Below are 16,914 nucleotides of genomic sequence, written 5' to 3'. Positions count from 1 at the left end.
TGTTGCAACTAGGCTGAGAGAAAAGGTAAACTCTGCCTTCTGAAGGCTACATATTATTTGTACAGCTGGTGCAGTGGCACCAGGCCCGGGGATTAAAGTTAGGAGTCCTAACTTTACTACTCCTAAACTGAGAAAAATCCTAACTTTAAGACTTTCGGTATTCACAGAAGGCATTTAGGAGTCCTAAAGTTAGGACTCCTAACCTCTGTGAATACCGAAATGAGTAAGTGCCTTCTGTGAATATCAAAATTAGTAAGTGCCTTCTATGAATATCAAAATGATAGTAAGTTTAGGATTTTGTCAAGTTAGTTCTGTGAATCGGGCCCTACATAAATAACAACATTATAAGTAAGAATTGTCACTGTCTTTGCAATTAGCATACTCTTTAGTGTTTCTTAAACTACTTAATTAAATTACTAATTGTATATTTCAGTAGAGTTAAACTGAAATAGATATCTTATTATGCTTGAGATTAGCTGACTAAGATCTATATGCTTTCTAGTAAGCCCAGAAACCCTGTTTGACGTCCTTCAGTGTCTGGCTGTTTCCTATAGAAGGACAGTACATCAGTTCCATACTCTCAGGACTATTTGTAGGTGACCAGGTCCTAGATGCAATTTCAGGCAGATTGCGATGGAACGCTGGTTAGGTGCAGGTTTGTCCCGTTCACAGAATTTACCTTAGGTTGTAGGGTCTGATATAGACCTTTTCGGATGGGATACTCTATCACAAATGTGGCCAGTATCTCGTCCGCCAAAATATGCATATTAATGCATATAATGCATTATATCTTATGGAACTTGTAATACGGCGGATGGGACATCCGTCATGTTTGTGACAGAGCATCCCATTAAAGATCTAAATCAGGCCCTTAGTCTCTTAAATGGAAGTAAAAATCCTTCACCGGGAGAAGGTTGCAGGCTGTATTAGAGAAAGTCCTCCCAAAGCCCAGCTAGTCGTTGGATTAAGTACTGTTCAAGCCATTGGCTGGAAAGCTCACAGTGGGAAACTTTCAAATTTTGCACCCCTTCAAGCCCACTTGTCAGCCGGATACATATCGCACCTTCAACCAGTTAAGATTTCTTTTTTTAGACTCAGCCTCTTTTTTTGGACTTCAGAATCCTCCAGCAGGGCAAGGCTGCAGGTTGTAATTGGGAAGGCCGCTCTGAAGTTGGGTAGGCTGCCACTGTGGTCCACTGAACAGGTTGTTCTCATCGCAGAAAGCTCAGAGCCGGTTAAACTTCATTTTCTTGCCAGTGAGGTCACGCAGTGGACAGATTGACTTGGGTGATTGGTCCCAGTCCTCTAGAGGTCTGTAAGTCCAAATATCTTCCAAGTCCTAATATTTCAGGGATTTCATTATAAGTCCTCCTGGATACCACTAAGGCTCCCAGGACCCCAGGGAGAGCACTTAGAGCTCAGGACACACTCTAGAAGAGGCCACTATTAGGGTCCAAGCGTCCTCCAATGGCAACTAGTTTTATTATGTTCTACAGTATTTGTAGAGCGCAGCTTTCACTCTGAGGAGCATCATGGCGCTTAGCAGATCACTAACAGATAGGGTGGCTGAGAGCGGAAAGGGGTTTAGATGAATGCTTTGCATAGACCATCAGGGACCATAAAAATACAGGTTTTCAGAGTCCTCCTCTAAAGGGTTTCTGACTGGATTGAGACATAGGTGATTGGGCAGTTGGTTCCATGCCTTAGTCCCTATCACTGCGATTGATTTCCCCCCTTTTGAGACATATCTGAAAACAGTTGGTTTTAGTAGGGTAGCGTTGGACGATCTGAGGGTACGGCATGGAACATGTCACTGGTCAGTTCAGGGAAACGGTCTGTTGCAGCTTATTGTGTCCCTTTTGACACACAGGAAGTCAGCCAACTGGTACTAAGAGTCTACTTCTTTATCTGGGGTATAAGTGTAAGCAGTCCAGTTCTTCAGGTCTTTTCACAGCTCTCAATTAGGAGGTGTAACCTTTTTCTGTTCTTCCACAAGTCCAGTAAGTGTTCCCAAGAGCTGTGGGTGACATGCCGGCTTAATCGGTTACACCAGCTAATGGGTGTAGGTGGCTCCTGGACAGTCCTTAACCAATGGGGAAAAAGTCCCCAGGGTCAACCCTATTCACTATTGCAGTACAACCTGTTTGATTTACTTCAAACTGGCCCAGAATGCACTTTTTCATGGTGAATCCAAGATGGCATAGGCCTTCTATCCTCCGAGAGCACTTGCGTGCCAGAAAGGCGAATGTTTAGGAAAACAAGCAGTCCCTTCCTCCTAAGCTACATCAAATTGGGTTTGTGACGAGCTCTCAGTTTCTCTGAGCTGGCTATTCTAGGCTTAAAGAACACAGACTTCCTCTTCCTCAAATCTCTCCTTACACTAAACTATGAATAGGGAGGCTTCATCTTTCAAGTTAATGAAGTTCCTGGAACCTCCCCAGCTGTCCTTCCTGAGCTGATATGGAATACCTGCCCCACATCCAGCCCACAATATGAGCAGGCCTAATCATTGGCCTGCTCTGGGAGCGGGTCTCACACATAACTAACTTCATGCAATGGCCGGGCTGCTGTTGTCAGGCTAATGCTGATTAGCATCAAAGAGTTTCAGGCAGGGAAAAGGTAACTTTCTAAAAGTAACTCTTTTTGTAAACATGTTATACAGTCTAAATTCACCATTAATTTGGATTTTTAATGAATATTAAAATAGCGGTTGAACTGCTTCTCTACTCTAGTTTTATTAGTTATTAATATTTAAAAGGAAGATTTTTCCCGTGTCAAATGGCTTATTTTAACAGGTTGGACTGTAAGTTTTAAACTGCAATTATCAACTACATTGGTAGGCCTGAAGTCATGTTTTCTTTGTTACATTAGTGAATGGCACAATTAGTGCTGCAGTCTGCATGTGACATTTAAACTTCTAAGCCTTTAGTGTAGTTTCTACGCTAAATAATATTGTTCTAGAGGAACGTTAACTATGCCGATCAGGGATTAGCCGATGTTACATGTGTTGGGGGTTGGATCACATACATGGTGCCCCACTATGTAAAACTAGCAATAAAATTCAGAAAAAACATGGAGGTAACCATGCAAAAAATAAGTTGTAACTGAAAAGATAAAGATTATGCTCTGAATCTCTCTCTTGAACAAAATAACCTACTAGGCACAGCCAGATAAAACTGGAGCTCAAAAGCCGAAAAGTATTCAGAAATCACACACCCACTGTTAGAAATGGCCCTTTTTGCAGGGTTATCCTCAAATTTTTTGCTTCTTCCTCCTATTTTTTCCTGACCTGCTGTAGTTGGTTTTAGGACTCTGGGCACTTTACCACTACTGATCAGTCTTAAAGTGCATATGCTCTCTGTGTAAATTGTGTTATGTGTTGGTATTTCCATGATTGGCATATTTGATTTACTAGTAAACCCCCAGTAAAATGAGTGTGCCAGGGTCTGTAAATTAAATGCTACTAGTGCACCTGCAGCACTATTTGTGCCACCCACATGAGTCGCCCTGAAAAGGTAACTCAGACCTGCCACTGCAGAGTCTGCACCCAGTTTGTAACTGCCATGTCGACTTGGCAAGTGCACCCACTTGCCTAACCTTCCTTTTTTTTACATGTGCTTCACCCCTAAGGTAGGCCCAAGGTACCCCTGTAGGCAGGGTCCAGTGTATTTGAAAGGTAGGACAGGCCCTGATGTGTGTGGTATGTCCTGATAGTGAAATACTGCCAATTTAGTTTTCACTATTGCAAGGCTATCTGTGTCCATAGGATAGCATGGGGAATTTACTTTTAACATCTTATGAACATAACTACCCCTGGGAACAAGGTAGGAAAATAACAGGGGGTGGGGGGTGTGCAGTGGCTCCAGAAAGTCTGGATGATTCAGAGCTGGGCTGCATTCAGATTAGTGGGGGAGTTTTCACTAGCACCTGAATAGGCCCGGTCTGCATTTAGAGTGGTGGGAGGAGATTTCCCTTGCACCTGAATAAGCCCTCTCTGCCTTGGGCAATGCTGTCTCCACCTCCTGCTGAGAAGCTGGGCCAAAGAGGACCAAACTGGTCTAAGCACAGACACTCCGCCCCCAGAAAACAAAGGATTTTAGGCTGTAAAAAGTGGGGCCCAAACACCAGAATTTTAAAACTCTTTTGGAACAAAGAAAACAGCCAAGAATAAGATCTGGAGAAGCTGTGAGGAGGGACTACCGCGTTGCTGTGTTGGCCTGTAGTGGCTGCTTCTGTCTTTGGCAGTGAAAGGACTGGACTGAACTTTCTGCAATTTCTTTATGTGAGTTTCTCCAAGGGCTTGAGGTAGAGCTTGCCCCCTGTTCAAGAAGTCTCAGGAACAGCAAAGACTTCAAGGACTTCGACAGCGCTGGGGACTGTGTGTTTTGTGCTGCAACAGAAGAAAAAGCAACCCAACGCCATCTATGACGCAGCTGCTGACTCTGTGTCCTTAAGGCACCGCAGGGGGCACCTCCGCAATGCCACACCGCAACCCTAGTCTCACCGGCAGCGCCACCTGACCCCGCCACCGATCTGCTGCTTGCACCGCAACCTGTGGGCACCGTACTCCGCACCGCCTCGCTTCACGCCGTTGCCCTGGCATCCCCGACGCTCCATGCCGACATTGACGCCGCTGCTTGCACCGTGGTTCGAGGGCACCACTCATAAGCTACACAACGCACCATCCTCATTCCGCACGCTGCACCGCTGCACTTCGCACTGCAGTACCCGAGGTCTGCCAATGCTCCTGACTTCAACCACGAGGAGTTCGATACGCAACACATGTGACTTCAAGGGCCTGCCAACTTTTGCACCGACCTCCGGAACCTAGGCCTGCGGACGCCGTGCTTACGGAGCTTAACAAGAGGTCGCTGACGCCCTGCATTTCTAAAGGTACTGTTTTGCGGGTCCTCCCGACACTGTAGCTGGCCACGAAGCTGCGGTGAGCCAGAAGTGTTTGGATTAGTTGTTCACAATGTCGTGATAGCCCCAGATGGAGATATAGACTTTAAAGAACTGTATTTCAAGTCCATTGTGATGACTGAAGATTTATAAGTACTGTATTGTGTATTTTCAGAAAATACACCATACAGTACTTGTCTTAAGTATATACAACAAGCATTTGCAATGCAATTGGTTTCGCCTTTAGGACCTTATATGTATTTGGCTATGCAGTACATTAGCCTGGGTGCTGAAACATCTACTGTTCTTTAACATGGAGGGAAAGTAAGCAGCAAACTGCATGACACGCCAGGAATGGGAACACATGGAGAGAAATATTGCCTTTCAGCGGGAAATGGTATAGTCCAAAGCTCTGTTTTTAATATAAAAGCACGGCCTTCAGTGGTCATATCACTGACAATTTCTATAGACTGGAATCTAGAGAATGCTAAAGCGTTTCTGGTATTTTATTGACCTGGTTGTGTTCTGATAGGAAAGTTAAATAGAGGCATTTGCCAGAAAAATAAAACAAGCATTTGCAATGCAATACTAGAGGTCTTGAATGCTCGACCTAAATATTGGATATTTTCTAAACTGATGTGGTGTCCCTTTGTAGTGCTTTCACTGTGTTACTATGGTTATGTGCAAATACTTTACACACTGCCTCTAAGATAAGCTTGACTGCTCTTGCCAAGCTACCAAGGGGTTGACCAGGGGTTATTTTAGGAGTGTAACTCTCTTATACTGACTAGAAGGAAGGGAACCCCATTGCCAGCTAGAGACCCCCATTTCAAGCACACACACATGTTACTGTTTTCTTTGGCAAGATCACTTGATATAATTGTTTAATATGCATAGTTGTTGCATGCATTCGCGCCAAGGGAATCCAGGGATGAGAATTTAAAAAAAGCATTTTTGAGAGAAGTAAATTATTGGCTGACAAAGTCATGTTTAATGTAGGGCTACATAGAATTGTGTAATAGAGCAAGATTTTTGCTTCGTTTCATGGAGGATTCATGGAGGTTTGGAAGTGAAGGGTGACTGTGAATATACGCATTCCCAATGTCTGTTTGTAAACTTATTCTGCTTGAAATCCTTTGATAAAGATCATGAGTAATGTAGTGTGTAATACAGAGAGTAGGCCACTGAGATATAATATATTGCCATTTACTCAGTCCTTTGAACTTTTTATAATACCTGTTTGGTCTCTTCTGATCCTGTTATCCAAGTTAAAACAAACTATTGAGTAAATATTGAATCCTTCCTTATCTTTAGAAATGGAATACATTATCGAAAACCACCTGAACATATAAAGTATAGGATGAGGATGGAGCAGTCTGAGATTATATTATGTATCTGAAACATACCCATCTACAGACAGAATATTAACATAATCCGTCTGCATGGAGCGCTGCACAAATCGAATGCAGGTCAAGGTGGCGAACTCCTGAATGGCGGAAGCAATCACTGCCTGCTCATCCACATCTGCACCAAAGACAAAAATACACAAATGTTCAGTTAGGCAAGAGGCCATTCCCATCTGTGTACCCAGGATCAGGTACAGCATCCGCGTATCCATCAAGAGCACCTCAACGCTGCTCCAATTTGAGAAAGGGTTGAAGAAACTTCCCTTAAAGAACGCTACTTCGACATGCAGTAACGGTCCCCAAATGATCTCTTATATCAGTTGTTGGCTGTATGTTTGCCTTTGACCTTGTATTGTGCTCTACTGTCTTTGGCCAGGTTCATACCTTGCAGTTACTGTATAGATACGCACATACTGTCTGAAAGTGGGAGAGCAATAAGAGAAAGCACACAATATTCACAGCCTGATTGTAGCTATCGCTCATATAATGAAAGAAAGAAAGAATGGCTCCCGTACTGAAGGCTGAACTCAGGGTATACGGCACGATGACAATGCCATTAGCAGTCTTGGGCCAAAAGCACCTTCTGTCTGGGCATCCCAGGGCACTGCGGGTCGCCTTTACCGCAATATCTCCAGAATCTATTGGTTTCCGTGCACCTGGAGAGAGAAAAGGATAGAGGAAACAGTTTACGCTAGGACTCAGATAGCAGTAAGAAGGTAAGGTATGCTTGTTAAAGGTCCAATAAGGAAACTAAAAAACATTGAGAATCCCTTACATATTAGCCCAGATATGGTTTATGACACATAGTTATCACTACCCCTACTCCCGTTAAAAAGAAGGCAGTGGATCAAGAGTCGCCAGGTTCCTCAGATAAACTTAGTAATCTTGTATGTATGGAAGAGCTACAGAGTTACTCTGATTATGACAATATTCATTGGAAACGGAGAAAGCAAAAATATCCGCCTTTAGCTCAAAGAATCTCTATTTAAAGGGCAACTTATCCCAAAATATATCTAGGTGTAAATCAGTCCACAGCTCTGCTTTCCAGGCGGGATGTGGCCAAAATGAGTTCCGTCCTTGTGTTCATTTACAACAACTTCATCCAAATCATGATCTGCCCCTGCTTGCTCCCCACTGGAGTTCTAAAGCTTAGTGAGTGAACAGGATAATAAGTCAGCAGCTAAGGGACACGGCTGGCAGTTTTGAATGGCCACCACATGACTTAATGATTGATACCCATATTGTCGGGCTTCACAGGTAAAGGATGGCAAAGTAAGGAGTGAACTGGGATCTAGTAAGTTTCTCTGTTGCAGAGCAGCCTGTCACTGGCGGAGCTAAGGTACCAGGATCAAACAGAACTGTAGATGTAAATGCTTTTTAACTGTTAAAATTTGCATCCGCCAACATTGTTACATGGTGGTGGCATGTACATATCCTTTGGGCAAGCTCTGATTTCCCTAGCAAGATATTGTTTTGAAGATTTTCTTTACAATGCAAATACACGTATATAGTATTCACTGCACAGATTGGCATAATGTGTCAGTCGAATCCAAATCCTATTTCTAAGTAGTTTGTGATGAAAGATACAATACAGTCATTAAACAGCATATTTGCTATTTAGCTCGTGAAAACAATGGAAAGATTCTAAAATCCCATTAAAAATATCATTAAAGATTACTATCTGCATATCAGTTTGGCGTCGATAAAAGGATAACTTACTTCTGTGAGAATGTCGAGGAAGATATTGTATTTTAAGTATAAGTTGTATTAAAAATATATCTTTCAGCCCACATATTCAGAAAAATATTTTACCATTACGTTTTTTATTTACTTAAGGACTGTTTTAAACAGTGTTTAAAACAAATGACAAAAATAGTGAGACGAAATTAAGGCTTTCTACCCCTCCCTATCTTTATAAACCAAACAATAAGAGAGAGTCCACTATCTATGTACCAAATAACCTAAATCTGTACACCAGGGACACCTAAAACGTTTTTGGAAGAACCCTCATCCCATAGCATTAACTTGTGGCATTCATCAAAAGGTTCCCACCGAGACGCCTAGCGCATCTGGGTATGCTACAATGCCCGTATTACAGCGGAACAGGTTGTTTTTTAGGAATCAAGATCAGTAAAATTGCCTCAAGAAACACTGACACACAGGAAAAATTTTTATGAGGAACTTATGTAAGGTTAAAAACTGTTGATGTGAATTGAGATTCTTATGGTCTCTCACAACTTGGTGTTCATGTTTCATCCAAATTGGTAAATGCATATATGGGTCGAATGGTTTTAAAAACCCAAAGCTGAATATTGCAGTTAACATGCAGAACTTAGAGGACACCGACCAGTTCTGTAGCTGGTGTGTGGAAGTGACAAAGTACATTTTTGGGGGGAATGGGCTCTTTTGAAATTGAAATTAAGGTCTTCGAGAGAGACTTTACAATTTTAAGAACATTTGTGGGACTACAGGTCTGCTCACGTTTAAGTATCTATGACGCTGTGTACAATAAAGCTTAAAGTAGGCCAACAGATCCGACTATTTAGAGTGTGATTGCATGACATGCATGTACTAAACTGCTAAGGATAAATGCAAAATTCACAGGAAAGCCGTCCTTTCCCGTTGGAGTCACATGATAGGAGACTGCATGATTGGAGTCCAGTTATTACTGATGCAATTTCTGGAAATGACTACCAGTGAAAAGCCTTATTATATGTGTAATGATGTCCTTCTACCCAGATCATTATGGACGAATGCACAGGGCAAGTCCCTGTGTGGATTTAATAAAGTTTGTAAGTTACAGCAAATTGTTAAGAGAGCACAGATAATTAGTATGTATGCGTACATTAGTACATGATTATTTCACTGTTGTAGGAATCTGTTAGTCCTAAAGAAAGCCATTTGAACCATAGTGGCATATACCAAATATGGCTGAAACATGTAGACTGAGATGTGTGAGACCATAAGAATTTCAATTCACATATACTGATTATGACCTTACCCAAGGTCCCCAGAATACAATTTTCCTGTGTGGCAGGGTTCTTTGAGGTAATGTTAGTGTTAGAAGTAAAGAAGTACAGAAAGTGTAGGACACAGGTTTAGGTAACGACTTCTTTATTTGGCCATCCACTCTCCTCACTGGGGATTCTTCCCAACATTCTATCACAAGCTTCTACGGGAAATACCAATGTAGGTCAGGGAACAGGGGTGAACAGATTGAACCAACTGGTTATAACACATCTCCCTTCCTTATAATGAGTACCCAGCAGGATGGTCACAGGAACAGTACTGCAAACTAAGCTTCCAGAATTTAAACTGAAATAATCCTGTAAGGGAAAGAATTATGGCTGTACTTTTACAATGTGATCAAAACTCCACCATTGACCATTTTCAAACTGTACAACATTTTTTAACACTTTAACAATCCTGTTGGGGGAATAGAACTTGCTGATGTCTGACCCTAATTTGATGTTCCTTCTGGCTTGCACCATGTCTCCCACTTTCCACTCTTGAGACCTCGCCCCATGTTTGTTATCATACCACTGTTTATATTTCGCCTGATTCTGTTTGACCTTCTCTCCTGCCTCCTCCCAATCTACATTCCTGACATCACCCCCTTTTAACCAACAGGGGTTGAACTTGGTACTAGGCTCCCTTCCCCGTAGAGACACAAAAGGGGAAACCCCAGTAATTTTATTGGGCGCCGTGTGATAGGCCCATAGACATTCTCTCAAACAGTCCTCAACATCTTGGCCATTGACAAGGGCTAGCTGGATATTTTCTTTGATGACCCTGTTTGCTCTCTCCACCATGCCATTAGCTTTGGGACAGTAGAGAGCGGTGGTCTCATGTTTAATTCCTGAAGTCTCCAGAAAACTTTGCATTTCTTCAGAGGTGAATTGTACCCCATTGTCAGTGACTAACGTGGAAGGTAAACCTTCTTCACAGAACACCTCTTTTAAAAATTGAATCACTGATCTGGTGTTGATGTTGTGCACAAATTTTTGTTTCACCCAGTGAGAGGTGTAGTCAATCAGAACCAACATGAACTTCTTTTGCACACCTAACATTTGCATGGGTCCAATGATGTCCAAAGCCAATTTGCTCCAAGGCTTGGTCGGAACATCTACTGGAGAAAGTGGCGCTTTGTGTGTAATTTTTGACTTGTCGCTCTTGGCGCATGCTCCACATTCTTTCACAGCTTCCTCAGTCATGTTATCCATTTTGGGAAACCAGAAATTCATTCTCACTCTAGCCTTCGTGGCACTACGCCCAAGGTGGCCTTCGTGCGCCAAGTCAATGACTCTCTTCCGTAATTCCCTGGGCGGAATTATTCTGTTATTCCGGTACACTTTTCCTCCGATGGTACTCAATTCATTCCGCACTTCCCAGAATTCTTCCAGTTCTGCACCCACATCTCTTTTCTTGTTCGGCCATCCTCCTTTGATCTGCTCCATTAGCATCTTAAGTTCTTTGTCTTTACTAATATTGTCTTCCCATTCTTTCTCAGTAATGGCAGGAAAACTCATCAACATTATAGGGCTGTCTAGAGCCTCCTCAGGTCCTTCTTCCTCTGGCAGTGGCAATCTCGAGAGGAAATCAGCAATGGTATTCTCTTTGCCTGGCACATGTTCAACCTTGAAATTATAGTGTTCTAGTCCTAGAATCCACCTGCTGATGCGTGGAGTACAGTTTTCCAGGCCTTTCACAGAGAATACAAATATAAGAGGCTTGTGATCCGTTCGTATTGTGAATCTCACCCCCCATAGAAAAAATTTAAAATGTCTGACCGCCCAAAAACACGCCAGAGCTTCTCGTTCGATTACCGAGTAGTTTTTCTCCGGGGAAGAAAGGCTTCTGGACGCATAGGCAATCACTTTTTCTTCATTACCATCCTTATGGACTAAAGCGGCACCCAACCCGTAGTTAGATGCATCAGTTGCGAGGATGGTTTTTCTTGTTGGATCAAATGTACTGAGTGCTGGGGAGTTGATTAGATCTTCCTTAAGTGCATTGGCTACAGCCTCTTGCTCTTCCTTTCAGACAAAATCCTTGTCTTTTTTTAACATTTCCCTCATTGACTCACACTTTGTTGCAAAATTGTCCACATACTTTGACATGTACTCCATTAGCCCTAAAAAAGATTTAAGTTCATCTTTGTTACGTGGACTCGGAGATTCTTTAACAGCACGAATTAAACTACCTTTTGGTCTGAAACCTTGTTCTGTAATTGAATGTCCCAGATAATCTACTTGATTCACCTTGATCTTGCACTTTTCTTTTTTTACAGTAAGCCCTGCATCCATGAGTTTCCTGAACACTTGCCTTAGGACGTTATCATGTTCTTCAGAGTCTTTACCATAAACCAAAATGTCATCTTGGAAACACAAGGTGTGCTCCACTCCTTCAAGGATCTTCTGCATGACTCTTTGGAAGATGGCAGCTGCTGACGCAAGCCCAAACGGCATTCTTTTGAACATGAAAGCTCCGAACGGTGTAATAAACGCCGTGAGTGGCCTCAAATCCGGATGTAGTTCTATCTGATGGTACGCCATGGATAGATCTATAACACTGAAATATTTTGCAGGGCCCATGGTACTCAGCATCTCATTTATTACTGGCAAAGGGTGCCTTTCCACCCAGATACAGTCGTTTAAACTGCGTAAATCCACACAGAGGCGGATCCCATCTCCATTGGATTTGGCTGCAAGAACAATGGGGGCCAACCACTCTGAACAACTCACTGGATGAATTATATCTAAATCACACAGCTTACGCAACTCAAAGTTATGTTATGTTAATGGATTTATAAAGCGCCTAGTTACTCCAAGGAGTGTCTTTGCGCTAGAGAAGAAGAACTTTATCCATAGTGAGGTATAGTCGGGTTGTCGGAGGGACCAGACATCTCTACTTACTTTGCCTGAAAATCCAGGTCTTGAGACTTTTGCAGATACTCGCTTCTGAGGGTTCGAGTCTCAGATCCTATGGCATGAGTTCCAGAGTTTGGCTGCCTAAAGTCCAAAAGAACTCCCGATGCATTCTGTGCACTCTAGGGATTCTGGCTACAGCCACTTCACAAGGCCTAAGATGTTTGGAAGGGTAAAAACTTGAATCAGAGGATACAAATAACGTGGACCCCTCTGATTCAGTATCCTATGCAGGAAACAGAGTGCTTTAAAAGAATCTCAGAGCTTATAGGGGATCCAATGTAGTTCGGCAAGATCCGGGCTATTGGCAAGCCGTTTTGGAATTTTTAATAGCATCCAGGCTGCTGCATTTTGTACTCTCTGATGCATTCCCAACTTGCCCTTAGAGACCCCCAGATAGAGTACATATATTCGAGCCAGGACACCAGAAGCACTTGCATTACTGTCTTTTTTGCTGAGCCTGGTAGAAGTCCTCGAATATTCCTTAGCAACTTTAACACTCCAAAACAAGTGCCAGCCGTTGCCTTGTACTGGCTCTCAAAAGATAAATGTGCATCAAAAAGGATGCCCAGATTTTTGACTTTTGGTTTAGGGATCAGGGTGGGGCCCAGTTTACACGGCCAACACGCAGGGGACCAAATTGAGAGCTGTACCCGGATCAGCAGGACCTCTGTCTTGTCAGCACTTAATTTCAGGCAACTGGTATCCATTCATGCCGCAATGGCTACCAAAGAGGTTTTGAAGTTCGCTGTAGCACTGCCATTACCCCAGTATTGGAGCTTTCATAGATTCACATACCTGAATCATTTCCCCGTCGTCGAGACAGGAGTCTCCGGTATATAAAAAAGCAATGGTTAGCAGTATAGCTAACTGAAAAAAGACCGTAGGCCCATTCCCTTGTGCAACACATAATCTATGTTATGTAAAATAGAACCAAACTTGTCCCTTAGCCAATCAGAGCCACTCACCCTCTAGAACCCTCCTGAGAGAACCTTCTGCCCCTCGGATTTTCTCCCGGCACATTGTGCTAGGGAGTCTCCTTTGAGCTCTGCTCAATCCCTGGATTTCCAACTTTGTAGAAGCTTATTTTTCATTCTATTTCTTGTGGATTTGAAAATTTGATAATCTATTTCTCATTTACATCCTTGAGATGGTCTGGAAAGGAGAAAAGGGGTCTTTTTAGAGCCTGTTCCACCTGCTCTAAAAAGAGACTCTACACTGATGACCCACATGAAGACTGCATTTACTGTCTTTATCCGGACCACCGAGCAAAGGATTGCAAGGTATGTCGCACCTTCTCTAGCAAGACCCTTAGAGATCGTGAGGGACGCCTTTTAATTTGGCTTCAGAAGATCAAGGCCAGAAAGGAGGTGGTTTCTAGTGATAGTGACCAGGAATCCTCCTCTTTGTCAAGGAGATCTCAGAAAAGATCAAGATCTCCTCAGGCTCATTCCTCAGCGGACCATCCTGAGAAGGCCGTAACAAAGACCACTCAAGGGTCTTCAGGGCGTAGTCCTTCCAAATCTCCTCAACCAAAACCAAAGGAGAGCAAAGGACACACTTTGAGGGAAAAAGAATCCAAAAGAGCCTCTTCTGAGCCTTCGAAAACACCACCTTTGGCTCCAGCATCATTCAAAAAGCCAACCTCTAGTATTCCTGAGGAGAAAGTGAAAAAATCGACATCATCGACGGGATCGTCGTCGAGGCTGTTGACGAAAAAGTCATTGTCTACGGCGACGACCACGGAGGTACAGATGCTACCATTGATTGTATTAGTCAGCCGACGGGAGCGTCGACGACAGCAGCGTCAACGCTGGTAACATCGACGACGACATCGTCGACGACGGTGGTGATGACGACGGTGATGTCGACAACGGGATCGTCGTCGACGGTGATGACAACGGGATCATTGACAGGAACGTCGACGACGGTTACTATGTCGTCGGCGAAGAATGGTTCTACAGCACTGACGACAACAACAACAGCTTAGTCGATGGTAGTATCGACGACGATCTCGTCGACGGGCTCGTCGACGTGACAAACTCCAGAAAAGAAGAAAATCACGCCAGCAGTGACTTCCCCGACCAGGATTACTCCTCTGGTCCTGTCGCACCTTTTGGAGGAGGAAGAGTTGGATGAGGATGAGGATGATGGACCCTTCGGGTATGCCAGAATTCCATCTGAACTCCACGTAAAATGTCAAGAAGATGACAATGAAGAGGGGTATGAAGAATACCACAGCCTCTCACACCATCGCTGCCAACAAGAGCCTCAGGAAGAGATGGTCGCAATGGCATCTTCAATGATGATGGATTTACAATTCATGTTGGCGGATTATAAGAAGAGGTTTCCTCCATCAGGGCTTCCTCAGGACGTTCCACCTTCACGTCCTCGTTCTATTCCAGCCACTCCAGTCCGCAGTAGGGAAAGCCTACTAGACACTACTCCGCAGACACCTCAGGTCCAACAGCAGCAGGATCCTGTGACCACAGATGATGACGACCGTGAAGAAGGGGAGCTAACGGAGCCCCACAGAGAATGGAATGACTATCTAATTCCCTCTCCACCATCACCCACCCAAGTACCAGCGGATTCTCCACCAGTGGATATTGGTGGACTCCACGACTTAATGGAGAGATCTGCAAAGAGATTTCAGCTGCCAATGAAAACAACTCAAGCAGAATGTTTTGTTTATGACTTTAAAGAGCCCTATCAAAAGTCAATCAGGTCCATACCAATCATTGACTACGTATGGAAGGAAGGGTTACAAGTGATGACGACTCCAGCGACGGTTACCCTGGTACTAGCGAGGCTGGATAAAAAATATAAGGCGCCTCCGGACGCTCCGGCGTGTTTAATAGGCCATCCTAAACCGGACTCTATGATTTCGCAGGCAGCGCAACAAAAGTAAAAAAAACCTTCAGCACCTATTTCTGCACCTCCGGATAGAGAGGGACGGCGTTTAGACAATGCAGGTAAACGATTCTCCGCGATGTCAGCTCTCCTGGTCAGAGCTGCTAATACCCTTGCCATCCTGGGCAGATATGACAGACAGATGTGGTGCGATATAGCACCATATGTCGACCTCCTTCCGGAAGACAGCAAGCAGGAGGCAAAGTAAGTTCTGCAGGAAGGGGAGAGAACTTCAGCTGAAGTTATTGATTGTGCTATGGACATAGCTACCACTGCCTTTCGTTCCTTTGGAGGAGCAGAAGTTTTAAGGCGCCAGGGTTGGCTGAGGGCTACCGCCTTTAGACCGGAGGTCCAAAATAAGATGGGGAAGACCTGTTTGGACGTCTAGTGGATGAGACCCTTCAAAGTATTAAGAAGGACACTGATATGGCGAAAGCCTTGGGTATGTTACAGTACAGGAAGGTGCCCTTACGAGGCGCCCGTGGTAGAGGACAACCTTTGTATAGAGGTGGCTACCAGCAACGAAGATGCACATAATTTCTTCCTCTTCGCAGCCCTGTCGGCAGCAATATGGCCAGAAGCATTCTGGGGGCTACTCTAAGTCCACGCCCAGAGGACGAGGAAGTCGTTCTGGGAAGGATAATAATAAAAGACAATGACAACCTACAAGTTCTGGGTGCTTATCCTCCTACCCTGTCAAATGTTCCCCTGGATGGAAGAGTAACTTATTATTTACAACAGTGGCAGAAAACAACATCGGACAGATGGGTCCTCCACATAATAGAATTCGGACATACTCTGGAATTCCTCCACTTCCCTCCTCCCACGCCACCTACATATCAAAAAGTAAAACACCTGTCTCAGATGCGTCAGGAGATTCGTGCAATGCCCTGAAAGGGAGCAATAGAACCGGTGCCGAACTCCCAAAGAGGATGAGGATTTTATTCCCGATTCTTCTTGATCAGAAAAGATGCTCTCAGGTGGTGTCCGATCTTGGACCTACGGTCCCTAAATGCCTATCTCAAGAAACAGTCATTAACAATGGTGATCCTCCAAGATATTCTGCTGCTTTTAAACCCAGGAGATCAGATGACCTCCCTAGATTTACAGGATGCATAGTTTCATATCCCCATCCATCCGTCCCACAGAAAGTTCCTTCGTTTTACAGTGTCCAAAGACCATTACCAATTTAAAGTGCTGCCATTCGGCCTCAAAGCTGCACCGAGAATATTTACAAAATGTCTGGCGCCAGTGGCAGCCTATCTCAGAAGACAAAAACACCAAATATTCCCATACCTAGACGACTGGTTGGTTAAGGCACCATCGCAGGAGGCGGATCACGCTTCGACTTCGGCTTGCATGGAGCTGTTTGCGGATCTGGGCCTGACCTTAAATGTGGAAAAATCCTCTCTTCAGCCATCCAGGACAATCAAGTTTCTAGGTGCGATCCTAGATACATCACAAAACAAGGCCTTCCCATCCACAGAGAGGCAATTGGGACTAGTATCTCTAGCCAAAGAATTCAGCAGAAGAAGGTCTCTTTCAGTCCGAAGATACAAATCGCTTCTGGGGACAATGTCTTCATGCATACCACTCATTCCTCTATGTCATTTGAGAATGCGGCCGTTACAAGAAGAGTTAGACCTTCAGTGGTGCCAAGCAAAGGGATCCTTCGAGGACAAGATCAAAGTCACGCAACCAATGTTGCAGGTGGTAAAGTGGTGGACTTGCAGGAACAATATCTTGGTGGGCCAGCTCCGTTAGTA

General features: G+C 44.0%; 1 protein-coding gene across 1 annotated transcript in view; it reads right to left on the bottom strand.

Annotated features, from left to right (window-relative positions):
• LOC144826068 (astacin-like metalloendopeptidase) overlaps positions 1-16,914 on the bottom strand; it is a 489,262-nt gene that overhangs the window by 339,099 nt on the left and 133,249 nt on the right. Inside the window, exons 4-5 of the mRNA XM_078684379.1 lie at positions 6,824-6,964; positions 6,309-6,426 (exon numbers count right to left, since the gene is read on the bottom strand). Coding sequence (XP_078540505.1) covers positions 6,309-6,426; positions 6,824-6,964 — 259 coding nt within the window. The remainder of the gene's footprint in view (positions 1-6,308; positions 6,427-6,823; positions 6,965-16,914) is intronic.

The sequence above is a fragment of the Lissotriton helveticus genome, chromosome 3_2, assembly GCF_964261635.1.
Source record: "Lissotriton helveticus chromosome 3_2, aLisHel1.1, whole genome shotgun sequence".
In the NCBI taxonomy this organism is placed as follows: domain Eukaryota; kingdom Metazoa; phylum Chordata; class Amphibia; order Caudata; family Salamandridae; genus Lissotriton; species Lissotriton helveticus.
The sequence above is the reverse complement of the archived record's forward strand: the minus strand, read 5'-3'. Positions and strand labels throughout refer to the sequence as shown.